The sequence below is a fragment of the Schistocerca serialis genome, chromosome 1 (genome assembly GCF_023864345.2).
Source record: "Schistocerca serialis cubense isolate TAMUIC-IGC-003099 chromosome 1, iqSchSeri2.2, whole genome shotgun sequence".
NCBI lineage: Eukaryota > Metazoa > Arthropoda > Insecta > Orthoptera > Acrididae > Schistocerca > Schistocerca serialis.
In genome coordinates, this window is record NC_064638.1 from 69,381,732 (window position 1) to 69,409,256 (window position 27,525).

At 44.0% G+C, this 27,525-nt stretch overlaps 1 protein-coding gene across 1 annotated transcript in view; it reads left to right on the top strand.

Annotated features, from left to right (window-relative positions):
* The window catches only part of LOC126461592 (cell division cycle 5-like protein), a 135,971-nt gene that overhangs the window by 12,460 nt on the left and 95,986 nt on the right, over nucleotides 1-27,525 (top strand). The window contains exons 2-3 of the mRNA XM_050096008.1: nucleotides 1,608-1,873; nucleotides 23,646-23,776. Coding sequence (XP_049951965.1) covers nucleotides 1,608-1,873; nucleotides 23,646-23,776 — 397 coding nt within the window. The remainder of the gene's footprint in view (nucleotides 1-1,607; nucleotides 1,874-23,645; nucleotides 23,777-27,525) is intronic.

Sequence of the window (27,525 nt, forward strand, 5' to 3'; positions counted from 1 at the left end):
ATGAAAATGACAGTGAACGAGATGTAGATAGAAATATTAGTTGTGGACATAAGAGTATAGACTTTTCTCAATAATTTACTCTGTTGTTCTGGAAGGGGAAACAGCTCCCATATTGACAGGCAAGCTAGTAAAAATTTATGCGAACATATTGCAGGTTGAAGAAGATAGTTTCCAGAAAGAGAGGCAGGAAGCTGAAATGAGTTATGTCATCTCAAGAGCACAAGGGGATTAAGAGCATGGTGGTGGGTTGTTGTAAGCTGTAATGTATGGGAGAAATTGCCTGATAGAAATAAGAAATTTTCAACGTTATTTCCTCTTGTTGATTACTAAACTTATATAATAAGGATAAAGTGTTCTCCGAAGCAAGGAGATCAGTTGTTGGAAATTCGTTGAAGGCAATCAGTACAAAGTGTGGGTGAGAATCATAAGTGAGCCAGCCGTATACTTGTAATGTTGATGGAAGCAGAAAGACAAAACACAGATATGCCACCAGATGATAACCATTCTCGATTGTGGGGTTGGAAAATAGTTGTCTACACTCCCTGGTATGATAGCAGGAGAGAGAGAGAGAGAGAGAGAGAGAGAGAGAGAGAGAGAGAGAGAGTGAGTGAATGTTATGGTGAAAGGCTATTGTAATGGCCAAGGACATATGACACTTGTTTCCAAAACATATTTTTTTGTGTTTGACTAAGTCATCCAGGAAGAAGACATTGGGCTCATATTTGAAGAGTGTAAGTCAAATCGTCCTCTAGCTATCAAAATTAAGTTTTCTATTTGTTCCTAAATATCTTAAGGAAAATGCTGGGGTGGTTTCTTTAAAAAAGGGCACTGCTTATTTACTTCCTCAGTCTCAATTTGTGCTCCATCTTGAAAGGCTTTAACATCGGTGGGATGTTAAACCTTAATCTTCCTTTGTTCCAGTGCCAAGGAAGAAGGTGAGTGAGAAATGTTTCCTTCTATTGTCAGCGTAGTTGCACTTCAAATTTTCAACGAACTCAGCATGTTAATGAACTCAGACATTGCTAACTTCGGCACCCTGTGGGCTACATTACACTGCTATGAAGTGTGTTCAAATGTGAACTAAGTTAAATTTGTTTTTGCATAAATATGATATTGACAGAATAATAAGTGGAAGGGCACTTCTTTACATCGTTCTTGAGATAAATTTATAAATGGTAATAAAATAGTAACACGTCAGTGGGTGGACATATCTTTAGGTAATAAGCAGTACAGTTCCTGTAACTGTTCACTTTACTTGTCTTAGAATGAAAGTTAATGAGTAATGGGTTATAAAAATTACATCTTCTGTAGAGTGACTTTTGAACATAACACTGGCGATAAAGCAAATATATTTTGTTAATGTGATCAGTAATTAGGGATAAATCGTTGAAAATTTGTTGTGTTGACACATGCAAAACATGCTGTGCGCCGCTTTAGAAAGTGAGCTTGTGATCCTGCAAAGCTTGTGATCCTGTAAACCATTGTTGACTACTACTTTTGGAAACTGTGTTGTTTGTAAAGCTGGGTAGTATGTTTAACTATGTAGTAGATTTGAACTATATTAAATGACAAATTAATATTTGCTAATCTTACATTTTTTCTTGTAGGATGAGATTCTGAAAGCAGCGGTTATGAAGTATGGGAAAAACCAGTGGTCTCGTATTGCATCACTGTTGCACAGAAAATCGGCGAAACAGTGTAAGGCTCGGTGGTATGAGTGGCTTGACCCAAGCATAAAAAAGACTGAATGGAGCCGAGAAGAAGATGAAAAGCTGTTACATTTAGCAAAGCTAATGCCCACTCAGTGGAGGACTATCGCACCAATAATTGGGAGAACAGCAGCACAATGCCTCGAAAGATATGAATATCTCTTGTAAGGAAATCTTACTTTAGTTATATGACAGTGTCAAAAAAGAATCAATTTCTCTTTACACTATTCAGTATTTAGCTGCCTACATCACATTATGATTTTGTCATGTTAAATAGTGACAAAACAGGAGACTTGGGATATCACCTGTTAGCTTTGTACCATCAGATCATCAGGATGACGCATACTCCTGTGTCAAGCTTATGTAATATGGCGATCATGATGTCACTCATTACACATACGGACAGACACAAATAGTACAAAAAATATTGTACTGCAGAAATAATACATAACTAATGCAACAACCACAGGAATTAGGAGGGGTTTGGATGGGGACAAACTAAATATAAGACAATTCCAATAATGAAGACATACCAAAATAAATTACTGAAGCAAAAATCAAGTCCTCCGTAATGAACAGTACCTTGAGCTATATAGCTGATCCATGAAGGGCATGATACCAAAACACACACAAATAGCTCCAAAACCCAGTACCAGAAATTTCACCTGACCAATATAGCACAAACGAAATCTATGATAGAAAATCACATTCATCTCAACAATTTTGGTATCTGATACTTTACATATACAACTAAAACAATGTGTGTGGTACCACAAAATCAAAACTTGTCATGCAACTATTATGGAAAACCCAACCTTAGCAGTCTACATATAACTAACTCCATCATATCTACAACCACAATCCAAATGTCATAAAACACTGCGTTAACACCAGTTCCAGTATACAAGAATACACAGTTATGCACGTATGTACATGCACACATACATACATACATACCATACACACAACAAATATGGACAGCAACAACAAAAAAAGAACAGAAATATGTTCTTGCAACCAGTCAGCTGACACGCAAGTCTAGCAATCTAGTGATAATAAAAATAATCTGTCATCAACACAATCTCTCAAATGGCTAACCTAGATTTCTCAAAAAAGAAACCTTTCTGGATAGAATGCCCTACGTTGTACCACAGATAAAAACCACATGTTCTGATCCATTATGCGAGATGCAGCAGCTGTGGTCAATGTCATACTTTCTCCACAAGTGTAACACTTCACACACTCAACAATTAAACCAAAGAAGTGTAGGAATTTAGTCATGATTGTCATGTTCTCCCCTATTGCGGCGTACCAGGACCTACTCATCAAACTTTGTCATTATATCTGTAACTAACAAAAACCAATATCATTCGCATAAACAAAGCTCAAGAAATGCAATTAATCACTTACAGTACTCACAATAAATTTAGAAACATAACCATCTCACATAATGAGCACCACCGCATACCCTAACATGCTTTTTGCAAACCTGATCCCTTTCAAATATGTATGCAGCGCCACCAAGATGTCACACACCATAACACAATTATGTCATAGGTTAAAGCAGACAAGTGGTTTCATAAATGTAGATTGATCCAAAGTAGTTACATAACACCATAAAGTTTGGTCAGTAGCTTCTTGGCACTGAACAGAAATTTTAATTAATCATGTTATTAAATGAGATGTTCCCAATAGAGAGCTGGATATTCATTCCATAAATTAAGCTGTGAGCAATACAGATTTTTAAAAGTTTATAAAATATGCAAGCTGTTACCTAAGACAATAGCTTGATTTCTGAAGTGTGATTTTGTTGGTTTGTTTACGTTTACATATAAGGAGGAAAAAGAATAACCAATTAATGATACAGATAGAGCAAAGTATTGAATTCTAGCTTGTGAAAGTTATTGAGAATTATCTTGTTTCCTCGTCTCCATCTTAGCATAAGTGCTCAAATGACAGATAATGGGGTAAATAGTAGAAGTAAAGGTAACAGCATGCTGTATAATTGAGGCATTGAGTGGTTGATAGGCACGTAATCGAAACAAAAAACAATGCTTAACTTTCACATAATGTCATACTGAGCTAAGACATACACAATTGAACATGTTGCTAGAGTTATTGATTGTGAAGAGGAATACGCACTGTTTATATCAGCAATTACTCACATTTCACCAGAACCAAAAAATAATTGGAGAAAGGCCAACTTTCATGAAGGGCCACTAATCAGGTGTGCAAAACTATAGGCTTAGATTGATGACCACATCTCTGTAGAATTATGGAACAAGTTTTATGCTTGCATGTTAGCACTTTTCTCCTCCTTAGACCTCAACATAGACTGTTAATTCAGTGGGACTATGTTTCTTTTCTTCCTTAAGGTGTTTGACATAGTTCTGCTCTGTCACCTATTGAAAATAATTCAGCCTTATGGAATGTGTGGCTGTGATTTATGACTTGCTACTTGATATAACCTGAATGATAATGTCAGAAGCTCTAGAAGACTGTTTGCTGTTAGTGCTATTGGATATAAGCAGGTTTCAGTGCTAGAAAATTGTAGTGGAGCGTAGGAAGACATGTAGATGTTCAACACTTGATACAGGGCCAAGCAGTTGACATTCAGCTCAAAAAATGTAACATATTGTGTGTAAATAATGAAGATGTTGAGTCGTAGACAGGCACAACAAAAAGACTGCTAAATAAGTAAACTTTCAGCCAAAAAGTTTTCTTCTAAAGTAGGTAAAAAAAAACCACACACACACACACACACACACACACACACACACGCACTTTACGTACTTGGTTATCAGTCTTTTTATTGTGCTTGTCTGTGGCTTAACATCTCCACCATATGGTAAGTAGCAGTCTATCCTTTTCATAATAGAAACAGTAACGGGTATTAAATACTTAGAAGTGTGTATCCATGGCATTTTAAAACGGAATAACCCCAGAATGAGATTCATTTGAAGAGTCCAAAGAAAATATAAGCACTTGTGAAGGAGGTAGCTTACAAAACTGTCATTTGGGGGATTATAGATACTGTCTTGTCAGTATTGACCATCACCAGGTGTGATCATTACAGGGGATAGGGATGAGCCTAAAAAGGACAGAGTATTTCATAGCAGTTGCATTTTCCAGTACATCTACTACATTTTGTGTTACCTAAATTGAAGGTAGAAGTGTGAGAGAGTATCAGAAATGTTTGTCCAACTCTTCAGCTTGTGTGCATGTAAGAAGGCAGTTGTGTGATGCTTTCTGTACAGAGAGAGATAGAGAACACCCTGTGGCATTGCCAGTGTGCTATCTCTCCCTGGTAGCTGGCAGTGCTGGGCTAAGAACCACACTGGGTCACTGTATCTGCTACTGACCTTCCCTAGAAAAATTTATATGCTTGGAAAGCTATCGCTGTCACTTGTTACTGCAATGCTTCACGAGTTTCCTTTATGCTGCCAATTAACGCTACAGTGGTGAAATACTCTCACCATGCTTAGTCTAACAAAAACCAGCACTAAATATTCTACAAATGCCGTGAAATACATACACAGAAGACATGGGCAGAATACATTATTCTTTGATGCAGCATGTGGTACACTTCTTAGTGCACTTTGCGTCACCACCAGCCTTCTCATGTGCATGCGAATGTAGTGGCAGATGCTGCAAGAGAACCCCCTGCGGGTTCGGGGGTAAGAATAGGCCCGCGGTATTCCTGCCTGTCGTAAGAGGCGACTAAAAGGAGTCTCCAACGTTTCGGCCTTATGTGATGGTCCCCTCTCGGGTTTGACCTCCATCTATCTAAATTATTCCGAAGAGCGAGCCAATTGGGGAAGGGCACCTTACATGGTGCACTGTATCCTTCGTGCAATTAGACCTATAGCCGTCTTTCTCGTCGTTGCCATGGTGTCACGCTCGTTTTCAATCTCTTGGGCGATTACCACGCTGCACTCTGCAGTGTTTCTTTTAACTGTGACGACGACCTTGGCCATTTTTGCACCTAAGATCCAGCACGGTAGCCAGTCCGTTGTGGTGGGGTCGCCATGTACCCTCTTGGTTGTAGCCCCCTGACAACACAGGGATCGCTCTACTGATGCCTGCGCCGTTCACTCCCCACGTATGCCAAGGAGTAGATGCCCATCTCCCTGGGGCATCGGGACTCCCGGCAATGGCCATCCTGCCAGGTGGCCTTTGCTGCGGCTGGGTGGCGCCCGTGGGGAGGGCCCTTGGTCGGAGTAGGTGGCATCAGGGCGGATGACCCGCAATGAAGCGTGGTACATCATCTGTCGCTGGCGGCCAGCCGTCAGCAGTCTCTAAGCGTTCGAGAGCCCATTTTAAAGGTAACGTTTATGACCCCAAATCGTTCCCCTCCCTCGCCACACCATGGGAGGAACGACAGGCATTGCGTGACACTGAGACATATTCGCCCAGATATCTTGTCTGTACCAGAGCTGATGGGGAATCTTTTCTATCCGTGAAGCCTCAGTTCTTTGTCGAACATTTAGAGGACAAGTTCGGTGAGGTGGAGGGCTTGTCTAAGATGCGGTCTGGATCGGTGTTGATAAAAACGGCATCCTCTGCCCAGTCACGGAGGTTGCTCAATTGTGACAAGTTGGGGGATGTTTCCGTTAGCATCACGCCGCATAAGAGTCTGAACATGGTCCAGGGTATTATATTCCACCGGGATCTTCTTCTGCAGTCCGACGATGAATTACGCGCCAACCTCGAACGACGAGGTGTTCACTTCGTCCGGCGCGTCCATCGGGGTCCGAGGGATAATCAGGTCGCCACCGGTGCCTTCATCTTGGCCTTTGAGGGTGATGTCTTACCCGAAAAGGTTAAGGTGATGGTTTACCGTTGTGATGTGAAACCATATATCCCTCCTCCGATGCGGTGTTTTAAATGCTGGAAGTTCGGGCACATGTCATCGCGCTGTACTTCCAGCATGACGTGTCGGGATTGCGGGCGTCCTTCGCATCCCGATACTCCATGTGCCCCGCCTCCTATCTGTGTTAACTGCGGAGAACACCATTCCCCCTGCTCACCGGACTGTAGGATATTGCAGAAAGAACGGAAGATAATGGAATATAAGACCTTGGACCGGCTGACCTACCCCGAGGCTAGACGGAAATATGAGAGGCTCCATCCTGTGGCAATGCCGTCAACTTACGCCGCTGCTGCAACGCCGGTTCTCCCGTCATCACGAATCGGCTCTAAGATCGGTCAGCATCCACCGGCCCCCTTGCTTGTGGGGGGCACTTCACACCCTGTTGCTCCTGCTCCATCTTCTCCAGGAGCAACACCCTCCCAACCATCGGGGACATCAGTTCCCCCTTCCCAGCCGGAGAAGCGTAAGACTTCTTCGGCTGCTCTCGCCAGGAAGGGATCCCTTGGGGCTCTCCCTTCACCAGTTCCGACCAGTGGAAAAGCGGACGCCCGCAAGTGGTTGAAACAACCGCCAGTCCCTGGTCGTCGGGCCTCGCGGTCGTCGTCTGTCCCTGAGACTGACCCAGTGAAGCCGATGCAGCCTGAACCGCCGAAGGCACAGCGTGACAAGCCGAAAAAGAAGAAAGTCCCCAAGACCAACGGTATTGCGGTGGCACCGATCCCACCGCTTCCTACAAGCTCTGCCTCTGAGGACGAGGTGGAGATTCTGGCGTCCGCTGAGGACCTCGCTCTTGCCGGTCCCTCGGACGCAATGGATGGCATTTGTACAGATGCTCCATCGGAGGCAGCAGGTGACCCAGTGGCGTAATCTGCCTTCCCAGTCTCGTCACGCCTTTCCCAGCCATGGACAACACCATCCTCCAGTGGAACTGCAGCGGTTTCTTCCACCATCTAGCCGAGCTCCGTCAACTTATCAGCCTTCACCCTTTCTTCTGCATTGCTCTCCAGGAAACTTGGTTTCCGGCGATGCGAACCCCCGCCCTCCGTGGCTATCGGGGTTATTACAAGAACCGAGCAGCTTATGAAAGGGTGTCTGGTGGCGTCTGCATTTATGTCCTTCACACTCTGCACAGCGAGTCTGTCCCTCTCCAGACGCCTTTAGAGGCTGTCGCTGTACGCGTGTGGACGCCACAGGCTGTTACCGTCTGCAGTCTTTACATTCCACCGGATGGTGATGTCTCGCAGCATGTCCTGGCTGCACTGGTCGCCCAATTGCCGCCACCTTTCTTGCTATTGGGCGACTTCAACGCCCATAACCCTCTGTGGGGTGGGTCAGTGGCAACAGGTCGAGGCGCCATCATTGAGCATTTCTTGTCGCAGCTCGATCTCTCGCTGTTAAATGATGGTGCCTTCACACACTTCAGTGTGGCGCATGGCACCTACTCCGCCATTGACCTTTCAATCTGTAGCCATAGCCTCTTACCGTCTGTCCAATGGCGTGTGCATGACGACCTGTGTGGTAGTGACCATTTTCCGATCTTTTTGTCCCTACCACAGCGCCACTCTTCTGGGCGCCCTAGCAGATGGGCTATGAATAAGGCTGACTGGGACTTGTTCTCCTCCACTGCCGCTTTTGAGCCTCTCTCTACCGATGACATTGATGCGGTGGTTCAATCGGTCACCACCGGCATCGTTACTGCCGCCGAATCTGCCATTCCCCATTCCTGTGGGTCCCCTCGGCGGAAGGCTGTGCCTTGGTGGTCGCCTGAGATCGCTGAAGCGATTAAAGATCGCCGGCGGGCGCTCCAGCGTCACAAGCGACACCCCTCCCTCGACCACCTTATCGCCTTCAAACGGCTGCGTGCGCGGGCCCGCCTCCTTATCCGCCAAGGCAAGAAGGAGTGCTGGGAGCGGTATGTGTCCACAATTGGCCTCCATGTCTCTCCATCGCAGGTCTGGGCCAAGATTCGACGCGTCTACGGCTATCGGCCACCTGTCAGCGTCCCTGCGCTCTCACTGAATGGAGCAGTTTGTACTGACTCCGACGTCATTGCAAATCGCTTAGCAGAGCATTTTGCTTTGAGTTCCGCTTCTGCGAATTACCCCCAGGCCTTCCGCTCCATTAAAGAGCGGATGGAACGTCGGAGCCTTTCGTTTCGCACCAACCACCCAGAATCTTACAATGCTCCATTCAGTGAGTGGGAATTTCGCAGTGCCCTCGCTGCTTGCCCTGATACCGCTCCTGGGCCAGATGGCATCCACTGTCAAATGCTGAAACATCTTTCAGTGGACTGCCAGCGGCGCCTTCTCGATCTTTACAACCGTCTTTGGGTCGAGGGGGAGTTTCCGTCGCAATGGCGGGAAGGCATTGTCATCCCCGTTTTGAAACCTGGAAAGACCCCTCTGGAGGTGGACAGCTACCGTCCCATTAGCCTCACCAACGTTATGTGCAAGCTTCTCGAACGGATGGTGAGCCGGCGCTTGCATTGGGTACTGGAGTCTCGGGGCCTTCTGGCTCCGTCTCAGGGTGGGTTCCGTAAAGGCCGCTCCGCCACCGACAATCTGGTGAGCCTGGAGACTGCCATCCGTACTGCCTTTGCCCGCCGTCAGCACCTGGTCGCTGTCTTTTTCGACATGCGGAAGGCGTACGATACGACATGGCGTCATCACATTCTTTCTACGCTTCATGGATGGGGTCTTCGGGGTCCTCTGCCGATTTTTATCCGCAATTTTCTGTTGTGTCGTACCTTCCGCGTGCAAGTCGCGGCCTCGTATAGTTCCTCCCACGTCCAGGAGAACGGTGTGCCACAGGGCTCTGTTTTAAGTGTCTGTCTGTTTTTAATAGCCATTAACGGGCTTGCTGCGGCCGTGGGAAATTCTGTCTCCGCTTCCCTGTATGCTGACGACTTCTGCCTTTATTACAGCTCTACTGGCATTGCAGCTGTTGAACGTCAGCTACAGGGCGCTATCCGTAAGGCGCAGTCTTGGGCTGTAGCGCATGGCTTTCAGTTTTCGGCAGCCAAGACCTGCGTTATGCATTTCTGCCGGCGCCGAACAGTCCATCCTGAGCCGCGGCTTTATCTTGCCGACGAACTCCTTGCTGTGGTGGAGACCCACAGGTTTTTGGGGGTGGTTTTCGATGCCCGGTTGACTTGGCTGCCTCATATCCGGCAGCTCAAACAGACGTGTTGGCGGCATCTCAATGCACTCCGGTGTTTGAGCCACACCCGCTGGGGAGCCGACCGCTCTACCCTGCTACGGCTCTACCAGGCGTTAATTCAGTCCCGTCTGGATTATGGGTGCCTGGCATATGGCTCAGCCTCCCCGTCTGCGTTGCGGGTGCTGGACCCAATTCTCCACAGCGGGATACGCCTTGCCACTGGTGCTTTCCGCACCAGCCCTGTGGACAGCTTACTCGTGGAGGCAGGTGTCCCTCCCCTGCGGTTCAGACGCCAGCGTTTGCTGGCCGCTTATGCTGCCCATGTTCTCAGCTCGCCCGGGCATCCAAATTATCGTCTCCTGTTCCCGCGATCGGTCGTCCATCTGCCAGATGGTCGGCCCCGGTCTGGTTGTACAATAGCGGTCCGCGTCAAGGAGCTTCTCTCTGGGCTTCAGGTTTTCACTGTTCCACCTACTTTCCGGGCTACTTTGCATACACCCCCATGGTGTGTTCGTCGCCCTTGCCTTCGGCTGGACCTGGCACAGGGCCCGAAGGACTCAGTCCCTCCAGAGGCCTTCCGCCGCCGCTTTTATTCTATCCTGGCCACGTATCAGGGCTCTGGTGTTGTCTACACTGACGGTTCGATGGTTGCTGGTCGTGTCGGGTATGCGCTCACTCTAGGGGACCGTTCCGAACAACGTTCCTTGCAGGATGGCTGCAGCGTTTACACTGCTGAATTGGTCGCCATCTTTCGTGCCCTAGAGTATATCCGCTCCTGCTCAGGTGAGTCCTTCGTTATCTGTAGCGATTCCCTGAGCGGTTTACGAGCTCTCGACCAGTGTTTCCCTCGTTCTCGTCTGGTGATGGCTATCCACGAGTCTCTGCATACTCTTGCCTGTTGCGGCCGCTCTGTGGTCTTTGTGTGGACCCCCGGTCATGTCGGTATCCCGGGTAACGAACATGTTGACCGCCTGGCGAAAGAGGCCACCAGCAAGCCATCTCTGGACCTTGGCCTCCCAGAGACTGATTTGCGGGCAGTCTTCCGCCGCAAAATCTTGGCGCTATGGGACGAGGAATGGCGCGAACTGCCATTGTCCAATAAACTCCGTGCTGTCAAGGAGACGACGGCTGTGTGGCGGTCATCCCTGCGAGCCACTCGCAGGGAATCGGTAGTTCTTTGCCGGCTCCGCATTGGCCACTCCCGGCTGACACACAGTTATTTACTGCGCCGGGAGGACCCTCCTGTATGTCGCTGCGGGGCGGCTTTGACAGTGGCCCACATTCTGTTGGCCTGCCCCCTTTTAGCTGTGGTCAGGCAGACATTTGCGCTGCCTGATACGCTCCCTGCCCTTTTAACAGACGACTCCACTATGGCTGACTTAGTTTTACGTTTTATTCGGGCAGGGGGATTTTATCATTTAATCTGAGTGTTTCTGTTTTATTTTTGTTTTGTGTCGACTCTGGCCTTTGGCCTATGATTTTACACTGATTTTTTAATGTGTTTCTAAGTGGTTGGCGTTTCCTTTTTTATTTGTATGGTCGGCCAACCACCGTTTATCTCTATGTGGTTTTCGTTCGTTTCGTTTTGTCTTGTCTTTGTCTCAGTTTCTCCTGTTCTGTATCGTCTGTGATCTCTTCTGTTCCTCGTTTTTGTTCTCTGTGGGTGTTCTATGTCTTTGGAAAAAGGGACCGATGACCATGGCAGTCTGGTCCCTTTAATCCCCCAAACCAACCAACCAACCTGCTGCAAGAGACACACAATAGATCACAAAGAGGTTTACCACTAAGGTTCTGAGAGTAGATATTCCAATAAGAGTCAGACAACACTTTATTCCTGCTATGCATACCTCATAAAATAACTTACAGTCAGAGTAATGTGAGCTCACATGGCTGTTCACCAAGAGTAATTTTTCTTTTGGACCATTTGGGAGGGAAGTGGATGGGAGGATAGAAGTGGTACAAAAACTACAAGGCTATTTTGGCATGTAGATGGCTTAAAATGTATTTAGTTTTTTCAATGATTATGTTGCTGGCCATCCAGAAATGCTGCCTGTGTGAGAAAATCAATCAAAAACACACACACGCATGCGTGCGCGCGCAACTGACACATGACCACAGTCTCTGGCTGCTGAGGCCAGATTGCAAGCAGCAGCGCATGATGGGTGAAGCAAACTTGGTGGTGGGAGCAAAGAGGAGGCTCGGGCGGGGAGGAGTACAGATAGCAGGGTACGGGTGAGGGACGGTAAAATGCTGAATGTGGCAGTGTACAGGGACGAAGTGGGAGAAGGTAGGGCAGACAGATGCAGTATGAAGTTAGATGGTGGACAGAGGGGGGCAGGGGGGGGGGCAGTGGAAAAGGAGAGAAGTAAAAAGTCTGTGGGTGCACTGGCGGAATAGAGGGCTGTGTAGTGCTGGAATGGGAACAGGGAAGTGGGTAAAGAACAATGGCTAACAAAGGTTGAGACCAGGAGGATTACGGAAATATAGGATATTTTGTAGGGAGAGTTCATACCTGTGCAATTCAGGAAATCTGGTGTTGTTGAGAAGGTTCCAGATGGCACAGGCTGTGAAGCTGTCATTGAAGTGAAGAATGTTGTGTTGGGCAACATGCTCAGTAACTGGGTTGTCCAGTTCTTTCTTGGTCGCAGTTTGTCAATGGCCATTCATGTGGACAGACAGTGTGTTGGTTGACATGCCCACACAGAATGCAGCACAGTGGTTGCAGCTTAGCTTGTAGGTCACATGTCTAGTTTCACAGGTAGCCCTGCCTTTCATGGGATAGGTGATGATTGTGACCGGACCAGAGTAGGTGGTGGTGGGAGGATGTATGGGACAGGTCTTGCATCTAGGGCTATTAGAAGGATAGGGACCATGAGGTAAGAGATTGGGAGCTGGAGTTGTGCAGGGATGGACAAGGATATTGTGTAGGTTCAGTGGGCAGGAGAATATCACTGTGGAGGGGTGGTAAGGATAGTGGATAGGACATTCTTCATTTCAGTTGCTTCAATCCTGGGTGGTATTGAGTCATGGGGGAATGCTCCTCTGTGACCAGACAGTGGGACTTGGGGAGATGGTGGGTGCCTGGAGAGATAAGGCATGGGAAATCTGTTTCTGTACAAGGTTGTTAGGGCAATTACAGTGTGTGAAGGCTTCAGTGAGACCCTTGGTATGTTTTGAAAGAGACTGCTTGTCACTACAGATAGAACAGCTATGGATACTGTTGATATGTTTGGTATGGATGGAGGTACTGATGCATCCATCTTTGAGGTGGAGGTTAACATTGAGGAATTTGGCTTCTTGGGAACCAGGTGAAGTGAATAAGGGAGAAGGTGTTGAATTCTGGAGGAATATATATAGGGTGTTTTCGCCCTTGATCCAGATCATGAAGATGTCAACAATGAATCTGAAACAGTTAAGGGTTTTGGGATTATGGGTAGCTAGTAATGATTGCTCTAGATGGACCATGAATAGGTTTGCATAGGATGGCACCATATGGTTGCCCATAGTTATACCCTGGATTTGTTTGTAGGTGATGCCTGCAAAGGAGAAGGTGTTGTGGGTGAGGATATAGTTGATCAGGGTGTCTCGGAAGCAGGCTGTAGGTTTGGAATCCATTAGACATTGGGAGAGGTAGTGTTCAGTAGCAGCAAGGCCATGGACAATAGGGATGTTAGTGTAAAGGTAGCTGGCATTAATAGTGACGAGCAGGGCACCATGTGGTAAAGGAACAGGAAATGTGGGGAGTCGGTGGGGGAAATGGTTGGTATTTTTAAATAGGAGTGTAGGTTGCAGGCAATAGGCTAAAAATGTTAGTTTACACTAGCTGAGGTTCTCTCAGTGCAGGCGCATTAATCAGCCACAATGGGGCGCTGTGGGTTTCTGCACTTCAGGAAGCATGTGGAAGGAAGGATTGCGGGGGATGGTAGGGTGAGGAGAAGGATGGATTCATGAAGAGGTTCTGGGATGGACCTTATGATTTAAGGAGATACTGGATATCCTGATGGATTTCTGGAATGAGGTCACTGTGGCAGGGTTTGTGGGTGGATGACTCTGACAGCTGGCAGATGCTGCATCTGTTGTGAGTAGCAGTCTCTCTCGAAATATACCAAGGCTGAGGCCTTCCCAGACTGTAATACACCCCCCCCCCCACCCCCTTCCCCCAACCTTGTACAAAAATGGATTTTTCATACTTTATCTCTACAGTCACCTACCACCTCCCAGAGTCTCATCATCCGGGCACAGAGGAGTGCCGGCCGGGGTGGCCGAGTGGTTCTAGGTGCAACAGTCTGGAACCGTGCGACCGCTATGGTCGCAGGTTCGAATCCTGCCTCGGGCATGGATGTGTGTGATGTCCTTAGGTTAATTAGGAAAGTTAATTAGGTTTAAGTAGTTCTAAGTTCCAGGGGACTGATGACCTCAGAAGTCAAGTCCCATAGTGCTCAGAGCCATTTGAACCACAGAGGAGCATTCCCCTCATAATTCAGCGCTACCAGGACTGGAGCAACTGACTCACATTCTCAGCCTGGGTTTCGACTGCCTCTCATTGTGCCATGAGATACAGAATATCCTACACACTGTCCTTCCCACCCGTCCCACAGTGGTATTCTGCCGCCCACCGAACCTACACAATATCCGTGTCCATCCCTACACAATCCCTTGCTCCCAACCCCTTGCCTCATCGCCCATATCTCTGTAATAGGCCTACATGCTGTCCCAGACATCCTCCTACCGCCACCTACTCCAGTCCAGTCTCAACAGCACCTGTCCCATGAAACACAGGGCTACATACAAGACCAGCCATGTGATCTACAACCACATCTGGAACCACTGTGCTGCATTCTATGTGGGCTTAACAACCAACGAGCTGTCTGTACACATGAAAGGCCACCAACAAACTGTGTCCAAGAAACAGCTGGACAATCCAGTTGCTGGGCACGCTGCCCAGCATGATGTTTTTTTCAATGACTGCTTCACAGCCTGTGCCATCTGGACCCTTCCCGCCAACACCAGCTTTTCTGAATTGCACAGGTGGGAACCCTCCTTACAGTATAATCTACATTTCCATAACCCCTCCAGGTCTCAACCTTTGTTAGTCATTGTCTCGTATCCACCTATCCCCTACCCTGTTCCCATTCCAGCCTACACAGCCTTCTATTCCACCAACGCACCCACAGTATTTTTACATCTCTCCTTTTTCACAACCCCCTTCTGCCCACCATCTAACCTCCCTACTGCATCTAGCTGCGCTACCCTCTCCCCACCTCGTTCCTGCATGCTCCCACAAGCAGTACTGTACTGTCCCCCACCCCTGGCCTCTTATCCCTCCCCCTCCCTGCCCCAGCCTCCTTCTTACCCCCATCACCCTGTTAGTTTCTCCTATCATGCACTGCTGCTTGCAGCCTGGTTTTGGCAGCCAGAGAGTGTGGTCGTGAGTGTGTGTGTGTGTGTGTGTGTGTGTGTGTGTGTGTGTGTGTGTGTGTGTGTGTGTGTGTTGTCTAATTCTGATAAAGGCCTGTTTTGCCGAAAGCTTTGTTTGACAGTCTTTTCGTTGTGCCTATCAGCGACTGAGTGTCTTCACTATAAGGTGGGTAGCAACTATCCTTTTCATAACATTTTCATTATTCTGTACTGGATTTTCCATTGTTTGATTTTGCCTTGTGGCTTTTCGTCCAACTTGTAACCCAATGCTGTTTCCCTTTGTAACTATTTTTTAATACATGACTGTACTCAGTGTCTGTCCTTTTTTCTCCTACCACCTACCAAACCGCACTATACACTCTACTTATGAGCCACAGTGTGTTAACCATCTCGGCTATGTGCAACGGATTGCTACAGGACCACTCTTAATGTTGGTGCAGCATCTCGTGTCGTAGACCGTCAAATTGATCACTCTTATTGCGACACACTTTTGTATTTTTGGGTATTATTTTCTGTGCCTTCCTGTGGCATATGAAGTTGTATCCCACCCTACCAACCCCTCCCCCACACCCACACTCCTTCTCCTCTCTATTCCAGTTTCCGCACATACTAACTTCATGTAGTCTGGTCACAGGTGCCAACTCCCTTCAAACACTCATCCACTAACAGACCAGCAACCCACATTACAATCTTTTTATTTATTTTTTTCTTTAATTCAAGATGTTTTCATATTAATTTCAGTTGGTTTTTGCCGTTCACTATTGGCTCACTTCCTCAGATTTCATCTGGTTTTCCCATACTTCACCTACTTAACCCTTTTCATAATTTTTGCCATGTTTTTGGTGTATTTTTGCGAATTTTGTGGACTTATTTCTATTTTATTTACATATTTTTCGCATTTTTATCCTCCACCAGGAAACCCTACTCCTCCCATCTGTGTCAATCAAAAAGTTTCCCTGTTCCTAGCCAGAACCCAGTCTCACATACTGTTCTTGCATTGTTGGTTGGCTCATGGAATCCCCCCCCCCCCCTCTGCACCCCCCCCCCCCCCCCTCTGCCCCTGCCCATCAAATTACCCATCACCAGCTGCAACCCCTCCTTCCACAGTGGTCCTGCAAAACCATATCAGTCAGGGCCAAACTTCCTTGCAGTACCTCCTCTCCATCCATGAAATTCTACTGCTATGCAATTCTAAATTCCTGGATCTCATATCGCCCAGTGAAACTCTCGCCCTCCCGGAACTAGAGTTACGTGCACAATGCCACATCAAAAAACTCTCCACCATATTCACTTTCTACTCCCACTTTGGACTACTATTATCCATCACCTCTACAACAACCTCCAAACCTCCCTCACATCCCCCATAGCTGACAAACCCTGACTTGCAGACCTACTACATTTGCCCCAACCTCAAAATCTTCCTCCTGCAACAATGCAGAATCCAGAATCTAAAAAGACCTTTCCTCCAAAAGCATCTGTCCCACAGACGGCGTCAACTTTTGCCCTGCTCCCAAATTCAGTCATGCAGGACTTGTTAAAGACCTTCTTTCTGCCTCCTAGTCCCTGTAGTGGAAACAGTTTTTCACCACCAATCCTACCATTCTCAACCAAAGACCGATGTTGAACCCTGCCTGACTTACTTCTGCAGAAAGAACCACAGTCCACCACCCAAAAAGTGATCCTGACTTTATAATCCTACCTGCCAACAAAGCTAGCATCACTGTCATTTTGAATGGCTCTGCCAGCTGCAAGATTCATCCACCTACAAACCCTGCCGCAGTAACCTCATTCTAGAAATCTAGCAGGATCTCCAGTCTCTCCTCAAAACCTTAGGCCCATCCCAAAACCTCTCCCCAGAGTCCATTTCTCTCCTCACACCTACCACTCCCTGCACTCCTATATTCTACATGCTTCCTAAAAACCATAGACCCAACCATCCAGATGCCCCATTGTTGCTGGTTACTGTGCCCCCCAATGAGAAAATTTCTGCTCCTGTAGACCAATACCTTCAGCCTATTACCTGCAACCTGCCCCCCTATATAAAAGATACCAACCATTTCCCCCGCCAGCTCTCCACAGTTCCTGTTCCTTGATCATATGGTAGCCTGCTTGTCACTTAATGCCACCTCCCCTTACACTTACATCCCTAATGCCCATGGCCTTGCTGCCATTGGACACTACTTTTACCAACATCCAATGGATTCCAAACCTACAACCTCCTTCCTAATCTGCCAAAGTCAAGTATATTGTCACCCTCAATTATTTCTTCTTTGAAGGCATCACTTACAAACTAATCTTGGGTATGGCTATGGGCAACCACATGGCACAATCCTGTGCCACCCTAATCATGATCCGTCTAGAGGAACCCTTTCTAACCACCCAGTATCTCAAAACCCTTACCTGGTTCTGATTCACTGATGACATCTTTGTTATATGGATATCCACATTCCTCCAGAACCTCAACACTTCCTCCCCCATTCACTTCATCTGGTCCTCCTCAACCCAACAAATCACCTTCCTCAATGTTAATCTCCACCAAAGAGATGGCTAGATCAGTACCTCCATCCATATCAAACCTACCAACCACCAAAAATTCCTCCACTTTGACAGCAGCCACCCATTCCATACCAAGAAGTACCTACCACACAGCTCAGCCACCTGTGGCCGTCACATCTGTGGTGATGAGGAGCAGTCCTTTTCAAAATATACCAACGGTCTCACTGGGGGCCTTCACAGACCATAATTACCCTCCCAGCCTTGTACAAAAACAGATCTTCCATGCCTTATCTCTCCAGTCACCCAAATACACCCAAAGTCCCACTGTCTGACCACAGAGGAGCATTCCCCTTGTGACTCAGTACCACCCAGGACATATTCTCCCCCAGAGTTTCGAGTACCTTTCATCATGACCTGAAATGAGGAATGTTCTAATCACTACCCTTCCCACCCCTCCCACAGTGGTACTCATCCCCACATCTCCTGCTACCAACACCTTGCGCCTTGACTCAGATCCCTGTAATAGACCTGTCCCACACATTCTCCTGCTGTCACCTTCTCTAGTCCTGTCACAAACATCACCTATCCCATCAAAGGAAGGGCTGTCTGTGAAACCAGTCATGTGATCTGTGAGATAAGCTGCAACCACTGTTCTGCATTCTACATGGGCATGACAGCCAACAAGCCGTTTGTCCACGTGAATGGCCACCGACAAACTGTGTCCGAGAAACATCTGGACAAGCCAGTTGCTGAGCACAGTGTGCAACACTGCTTCATAGCCTGTGCCATCTGAATCCTTCCTACCAACACCAGCTTTCCTGAATTGTGCAGGTGTGAACTCTCCTGTCAATATTTGCTACATTCCCGTAACCTTCCTGGCCTCCTGTATGCTCCCACAAGCGGTACTTTACTGTCCACCACTCCTATCCTGCTATCTGTCCCCCTCTCTGCCCCGCCTCATCGTTACCCACACCACCCAATTTGCTTTTCCTCAGCATCTCCACTATGTTGTGTGTGGCAAGTATCCTTTCCATAACATTCTCATTATTCCATCCTGGATTTTCCATTGTTAAATGAAAATTGAGCAACAGTAATAAATTCTACTATTAACAGTGGTAAATGGAAATTGGGATTTCGTGATGAAATAATGTGCTAATGAACTGAAAATATTTTATTCTGGAAAAATGGGTAGTTATGGAAATACATGCTCTTTAAAGTGTTATTGTGTTTCCTGTACTGTCATTTGAGTTGACATTTTTCATGTGCACGAGTCATGGCCTATCTTGTGGTAGCTATACTGGAAGCACCCTGAGAGTTCACTATTGCCTATATGTTGTATGTTAGTCCAACGAGAAAAAAAGCAGTTTTTCACACACTATTTTAGATTTTGATGAAACCTTGCTTATTTATTTTCCCTCTGGATATGATTAACAGTCATATCGAATTTTAACATTTCCTCTCTCTCATTTTCTATTTTATGCAACTTCAAAATTTGATAGCTTTGTTGCTTTTAACATTGTTATGGCACAAAATAACATTTGATGCCTTTTAAAAATAAATTATCTTTTTTTTTATTTATCATCCAAATAAAGTGAAATATGCAGGTTGTGTACTGCACGGTATAAGAAGTGTAGGGAAAAAGCTCATACTTTTAAGTAAAACCACGAAGACTGGAAAAAAATTTACACTTTACTTTTGTATTTCATTTTGTAAAAAACACAGTTTACCATTATATCAAATATGAAACAAAGAGGAAGGGATATTCCTTAAATTTTTTATTTGTGAAATGATTCTAAAATTATTGTCTACTACATGAGAAAATATAATTAATTTATTTTTGTTATTTTTTTGTTTTTATAGCAAATAATTATATTTAATTTTTTTCTTGAGATCACAAGATAAATAATCAAAATTTCGAGGTTTCTCAGTAATGTACTTTTGACATAATTGAAATTGTAAGTGATTAAACTTATAAAAGAAACAGACTCAACCAACAGTATTTAAAGAAAGGCCTAGTTAATTCAGTTTCTAAATAGCGCTCCATACGGTGGACATAATTCATAACAGTAACATGTTTTTTCTGAATAGACCACGTATGCTTTTCTGTATCATCAAACACATAATGAATGGGAACAGGGCAGAAGTTGTCATTTGGGCCAATGGAATGATGGTGAAGGTCCTGAAGATCCATAAATTGTATTTTAACATCATGTTCTGTTTAAATATTTACAAACTACGTATGGTGATGTTAATGTTACAAAACTGAAACAAATCTATGCAGATAATATTCCTTTTGAGCTAATCATTGATCTTCCCATTCTGTGACATCACACTTTTTTTTTTTTTCACACCCAAGTGCAAAAATGGCCACTCAGCACTCAGATTAAAATTGTTTTTATGAAGACATAGTTTCCTAAAATTAAATTTATTCTTTTTTATTGACCTGATGAGGCATTTTGATTGTATTCTGAAGAAGTTTGTGTTTGCTAATTTGTGCTTGCTCGGAATGATATTTTACACCAGAGTGTAAGCCACATTAATCTTTCCAGTTTTATTATTAAGTATGAATACTTTTCTTTTAATTGCAGATTCATTTAGTTGTAATTTGAATCACAGCATATTTCTGAAAATTTTCTGCAGAAACTTCAGAGTTTACTCTTTTTCTCAGATGACAAATTTTTGTGACATACTGCAAAACTATTAATATATGCCAAGGGTCTCTCTCTGATACTTTCAAAGACTCAAATTACTCTCCCAACCTTGTCGAGAAACAGATCTCCTTTGCCTTGTCTCTCCAGTCCCCAACCACCTCCCACATACCCACCATCCAGCCACAAAGTAGCAATCCCCCCGTCTCAGTACCACCCAGGACTGGAGCAACTCAATCACATTCTTCACCAAGTTTTGACTATCTCTTATTGTGTGCTGAAATGAGGAATACCTTACCCACTATACTTTCCACCTCTCTCACAATGGTATTATACCATCCACCGAACCTACGCAGTATTCTTATCCTTCCCTGCTCCCAGCCCACTGCCTCATGGCTGATGTCCCTGCTGTAGACCTAGATGAAATACCTGTCCCGTACATCCACGCACCACCACCTACTCCAGACCGATCACAGTCATCTCCAGTCTCATCAGAGGCTGGGCTACCTGTGAAGGCAGTCAGTCATGTGGTCTGCAAACTAAGCCACAACCACTTTGACGCTTTCTGCACAGGTGTGGCAAATAACAAGTTGTCTGTCAGCATGAATGGCCACTGACAAACAATGGTCAAGAGACAGCTGGACCACACAGTTGCTGCACATGCTGCACAAGACTATGTGATGTGCTTAGGTGACTATTTCACAGTCCATGCCATCTGGATGCTTGCTACCAACACCAGATTTTCTGGATTGTGCAGTTTGGAACTCTCTCTGCAACACGCTGTCCCATAACCTCCCTGCCGGCCAGGTTGGCCGAGCGGTTCTAGGCGCTACAGTCTGGAACTGCGTGACCGCTACGGTCACAGGTTCAAATCCTGCCTCGGACGTGGATGTGTGTGATGTCCTTAGGTTGGTTAGGTTTAAGTAGTTCTAAGTTCTAGGGGACTGATGACCTCTGAAGTTAAGTCCCATAGTGCTCAGAGCCATTTGAACCATAACCTCCCTGGCCTCAACCTTCACCTACTTGTTCACTTGTCGCACTCCAGCACTTCACTGCCTCCTATTCCATTGACATACCCGGTAGTCTTGTTTCCTCTTCTCTACTTTTCTCTTTTTCCACTTCTTTCCCCCTCCCTTCGCAATCCTAAATCTCTCAACTGCATCTAGAAGCCTTATCCTGTCCCCACCAATCCTTACATGTTCCAGCAAGCAGCACTACACTCTCTCCACCCTTGCCGTGCTATCCTCCCCCACCCCTCCCCCCCCTTCCCAGTGTCGCCCTTACACCTACCACCCATGCCAGATGGCTTCTCCCATCAGGTGACCAGGTGCAATTGCAGTCTACAGTGTGGCCTCAGTGGCCTGAGACAGCAGATTTGTGTGTGTGTGTGTGTGTGTGTGTGTGTGTGTGTGTGTGTGTGTGTGGGAGACAGAGAGAGAGAGAGAGAGAGAGAGAGAGAGAGAGAGAGAGAGAGAGAGAGAGAGTTTTGTGCTTGTGTGAATGTGTGCCTATTTTCTACTTCAGAAGATGGCCTTCTGCCCAGAAACTTAAATGTATAACAATCTTTTCCTTGTGCCTGACTGAAACTCAACACCTCCTGCGTATGGTGAGTAGCAGTCTATCTTTTCATGATCTTATTGTTATTGTTTTTTTTTTTCCTTTTCAGTATTTCATGTTAGCAAGTGAAACACTCAGTTACAGTTTCTTTCAATAGATAAAATTACTTCAATTTTATAAGATGAAAATCACAGCATGAAATGACGTTACCATGTGATGCGTGTGTCCTTCGGGACCTCTACAGTTATTTCTGTTGGCCCAAATGCGAGGATATTATCCAGGACCTTCGAAATTTCAGTTGATTATTTTATGTTCTCAAAAAAAATGAAAAACTATTATCTGTTGCAAAACCAACAAGTAACGAAGGAACAAAAAGGCATTAATTTTATTTTCTGTTTTAATTATCTGTTACAAAACCAATAAATAATGAAGGAACAAAAAAACATTAATTTTATTTTCTCAAGTGATAGACTTTGATCTGAGGATCACTTTGCAGGAAAATTGTGGGAATCATCAGTTCCCCTTTATGATATATTCATTGCTGTGGTGAATAATATTTTTTGCAAAATAAAATACAAAAAAATGTAAGTCCTTTATACTATAGAGTGCACAACTGCCAAATTTCATGTTATAAATAAAAGATTGGCCATGTGCAAGTAGGACTCGAGCTCTGATGGTTTCGTACAAACTTAATTATGTTGTAGACAGTTCATTCATCCTTGGAACTGAGAATCTCTATGATTATTGCTCTTATCAATACTGATACTGGTAAGATATTGGTCCTGGGGTTTCCAACACTTTCGAGAATGTTTTATTTTTAACTTGGAAGTTGGAGAATAAATGACAAAATAAATATGTTTTTTGCATGATTTAATAACAAAATAAGAATTTTCTGCTTATTTTTCCTTTTTTGTACTGTGAAACCTTGTTTCTTGCTAAATTTCATGACACTGTGGAACGGGAAGTATTGTATAGGTATTAATGGATGAATTTGCGAGTATGAAAATTTGTTACATAAGTTGCCTTATCCTTTTATTGCATTGACTTAGAAGCATATACACTTCAACGGTCAATACACCTTAGTATGTGACATATGTTTCAACTTGATACTTCTACCTGTTCTTGAGGAAAAGTTATCTTAACAGACGGACAGTTGGATATGATTAGAGAAAAAAATATTTTTTTTCTTGTGATATAATTACAAATTAACAATATTTGGATTTTTCTTTACTTTTACAGTAAAAGCTTGCTGCTTGCCAATTGTTTTGATTCTAAGTCAATGGGAAATACTTTACAGATTTTGATGAGTGAGTTTGTGAGTAGCAAAATATGTGACATAAATAGTTGTGTCTTTTGATTGCATTGACATGCAGTTTCCATATTTTTACTCTACCAAGTCACCATAGGCCTTGGTATGTGACATAAATTTCAACGTAATACATCCACCTGATAATGAGAAAAAGAGTTTTTAACAGTCGGACAGACAGATGGAAAGTGACCCTAAATGGTTCCATTTTTACCGAATTAGATGCAGAACCTCAAAAGTAACGCTTCATTGTTTGACACTGTCATTCTGTGCCAACACATTGTGAAATGCCGTAAAATAGAATCAGAGAGATAAAATGGTAAAAATTGTTATGGTTAATCATCTCCAAAGTAGAACAAATAACTCAGTTCATCCAATTCTAGGGTGGTGGGTGAGCTTGTCTGAATAATATGTTGTGGAATGACCCATATACCAAACAAAAATACTCCCTTTACAGCTTTTCCCCATCTTTTTTAAAGGGACCAGGCACAGAAGAAGGAAGAAGGGGAGGATGCTGCAGATGACCCACGTAAATTAAAGCCAGGAGAGATTGACCCAAACCCTGAAACAAAACCAGCAAGACCTGATCCAAAGGATATGGATGAGGATGGTGGGTTCTAGGTCCACATTTTTGTTTTCTTTCCTTTTTTTAATGTGTTGATGTATGGGCTGCCACACTATACTTGTTTGGCTCATGCTCCTTATTAGTTGTACTAATCAAAAAGAAATGTAATTGTAAGAAAGACATTTAATAGCTGATATAAGAATTATATTTAGACGTTCACTTGCTGTTATGCTGGCTGTAATTTCTGTTAAGCTGTAAAGAAAGGGCTAGAATATTCCAGGTGAAGTGATCAGAAAAATCTTAAAACTGTGCTTTTTGTATAATTTGGTGCTTCAGTATGCCCTGGAAAGTAACCTCCTCCATTGACTATAAATATAATACTGAAATTGTAGAAACAAATTTATAAGAAAAATTTTGAATTCACCTTTCAGATTCAAGCATGAATTGCATCTTTTAGTGAGTTGACAAATTTCATCTGCAAAAAGTTCTGCCACCTAGAATGCAATTAACTCTTGACAGCATTTTGAAGTACTTTATTAATCAAGAAGTTTGGAGCCATTTCAGTTTTTCATGTGCATGAAGTGGTGGAAATTATTTGGAACCGAGGTTTAGCTGAGAGGCAGGTCATAGCCTTGAACTGATATAACAATTCCTGGTGGTTGCAGGATAGAGTGTTGCTGAACATTGCCATGCAGAAACATCACACCTTAATTCGAAAACAACATCACTTGTTTTAGACAGCTTTGTTGTTTTCTTGATCTCCCACAGTAAACTGCTGTTTTGTGTATCCTATCATGTTCCGTAGATCCACAAACAAAATTCCATTAGCATCCCAAAAATGGTAGCTGTAACTTTTCAGGTTGACTGAATTTAACATGCTTTTTAATTAGCATAGTAAGCATATGCCTTGTCATCCACTACTCACAGTTCTGTTCAGGAATCCAACAAGCACAGAGCTTACAATACTGTCTATCACACTTCCATTTAAAACACTCACAGAAATCTGCTGAAAGTTGTCAAAACATTGAAAAGTCGCAAAATGCTTTTTTCATAGTTTTTGATCAATTTACTATATAAGTTTTTGACAGACAGCCACTTTTGTCATCATGTTGATCATCTGTTCTTCACCTCCTAAACAAATGACACCACTGATGATGCTACACTACTTCACTTATTGCATTTAGTCTGTACACAGCACAAATGTTGTGATGGTTGTCAGCAGCTTTGTAATCTTCTGCCTCTAAAAACCATATTACATAACAGATTGTATATTTGGCTTTTTTTTTGGCAATTCTGCTACACTAACTGAATGAAAGGCAATGGGGCTTTTTGTTACTGTAGCTGCAAGCACACTAATTTACAGTTTGTGTCATTGTAGTGACTTGCACTACTATCCATGCCACATGGAAACGGAGGTTGAATTCCAGGTAGCACTTATATCTTTGTTCATAATGCTAGAATTGCCAGCACTGGTGTAATTTATATTTTAGAAGTCAGTACAGTTATTTACCGTGACAGACTACAATAACAGTCCAACATTTTGAAATATAATTGAGGTCCTATGCCAAAATTACCAGTATTTGAAGAGACTGAAACTTATTTAAAGCAAATCCGTAATCCATGTTTCTTTTAGAACTTAAGACGTTTTGGCATATAGGACTGCAGCTGCATATGTTGGAAGATAAGTCAGTGGATTTTGGCATAGCAAACTTTTGAGTAGCAGGATAAACAATTAACAGAGATGGAAGAACTGTTACAATAAATAAATAAATAAATAAAGATCTACAGTTAAGATGCTAGTGACAACATTATTAAGAAACTGGTAGATAGTCAAGAAGAGTAGGTAGACTGGTATTCTGTTAGGGATTGTGCACAGATTCAGTCTGTGTTTACAGAAAGTGGAATATGGTAGACAAGGGTTTATAGGAATGGTGATCTTCAGGAAAGGTTGATATGGTAAGATTCCTTGAAAATGCCAACATCCAAAATTAAATTTCAATAATTTAAAAGCTGTTATTGACTCAAATGAACTTACAACCATAGAAGAAAGAACTTTTAACTTTATTGTAATTGAGTGTGGGTATACACTGGTGTGAGGATTTGCTCTGTTATCACAGTTTTTTAAAATGTGAGGTAGATCAGTTGCTATACTTAGCTAATATACAAAAACCAAGTAGAGAAGATAAGCAGAATTGTAATAGTGTATATACGGTCAGAAAACTTACAACTCCTCTATAATCTGATTTTGTTTTTTCCTGTGATTTACTGACAGAATAAGAACCTGGAAAGAAGAATCCATGGAGGAGGAAGCAGGGATTAAAGGAAGACTGAAAGTCAGAGAACAGCTTGCCTTGGAATTACTCTTATCAGATACTGCGTCATCATCATTATCATCATCATCATCATCATCGTCATCATCATTTAAGACTGATTATTCCTTTCAGAGTTCAGTCTGGAGCATAGCCCCCTTATAAAATTACTCCATGATCCCCTATTCAGTCCTAACATTGGTGCCTCTTCTGATGTTAAACCTATTACTTCAAAATCATTCTTAACTGAATCCAGGTACCTTCTCCTTGGTCTGCCCCGACTCCTCCTACCCTCTACTGCTGAACCCATGAGTCTCTTGGGTAACCTTGCTTCTCCCATGCGTGTAACATGACCCCACCATCTAAGCCTGTTCACCCTGACTGCTACACTATAGAGTTCATTCCCAGTTTTTCTTTGATTTCCTCATTGTGGACACCCTCCTGCCATTGTTCCCATCTAATAGTACCTGCAATCATCCTAGCTACTTTCATATCCGTAACCTCAACCTTGTTGATAAGGTAACCTGAATCCACCCAGCTTTCGCTCTCATACAACAAAGTTGGTCAAAAGATTGAACGGTGCACAGATAACTTACTTCCTTCTTGCAGAGGAGAGTAGATCGTAGCTGAGCGCTCACTGCATTAGCTTTGCTACACCTCACTTCCAGTTCTTTCACTATGTTGCCATCCTGTGAGAATATGCATCCTAAGTACTTGAAACCGTCCACCTGTTCTAACTTTGTTCCTCCTATTTGGCACTCAATCCGTTTATATTTCTTTCCCACTGACATTACTTTCGTTTTAGAGACGCTAATCTTCATTCCATAGTCCTTACATTTCTGATCTAGCTCTGAAATATTACTTTGCAAACTTTCAATCGAATCTGCCATCACAACTAAGTCATCCGCATATGCAAGACTGCTTATTTTGTGTTCACATATCTTAATCTCACCCAGCCAGTCTATTGTTTTCAACATATGATCCATAAATAATATGAACAACAGTGGAGACAGGTTGCAGCCTTGTCTTACCCCTGAAACTACTCTGAACCATGAGCTCAATTTACTGTCAACTCTAACTGCTGCCTGACTATCCATGTAAAGACCTTTAATTGCTTGCAAAAGCTTGCCTCCTATTCCATAATCTCGTAGAACAGACAATAACTTCCTCCTAGGAACCCGGTCATATGTCTTTTCTAAATCTATAAAGCATAGATTTCCACTCATAACACTTCTCCATTATTTGCCGTAAGCTAAAGATCTGGTCCTGACAACCTCTAAGGGGCCTAAACCCCCACTGATTTTCATCCAATTGGTCCTCAACTAATACTCTCACTTTCCTTTCAACAATACCTGAGAATATTTTACCCACAATGCTGATTAAAGAGATACCTCTGTAGTTGTTACAATCTTTTCTGTTTCCATGTTTAAAGATTGGTGTGATTACTGCTTTTGTCCAGTCTGATGGAACCTGTCTCGACTCCCA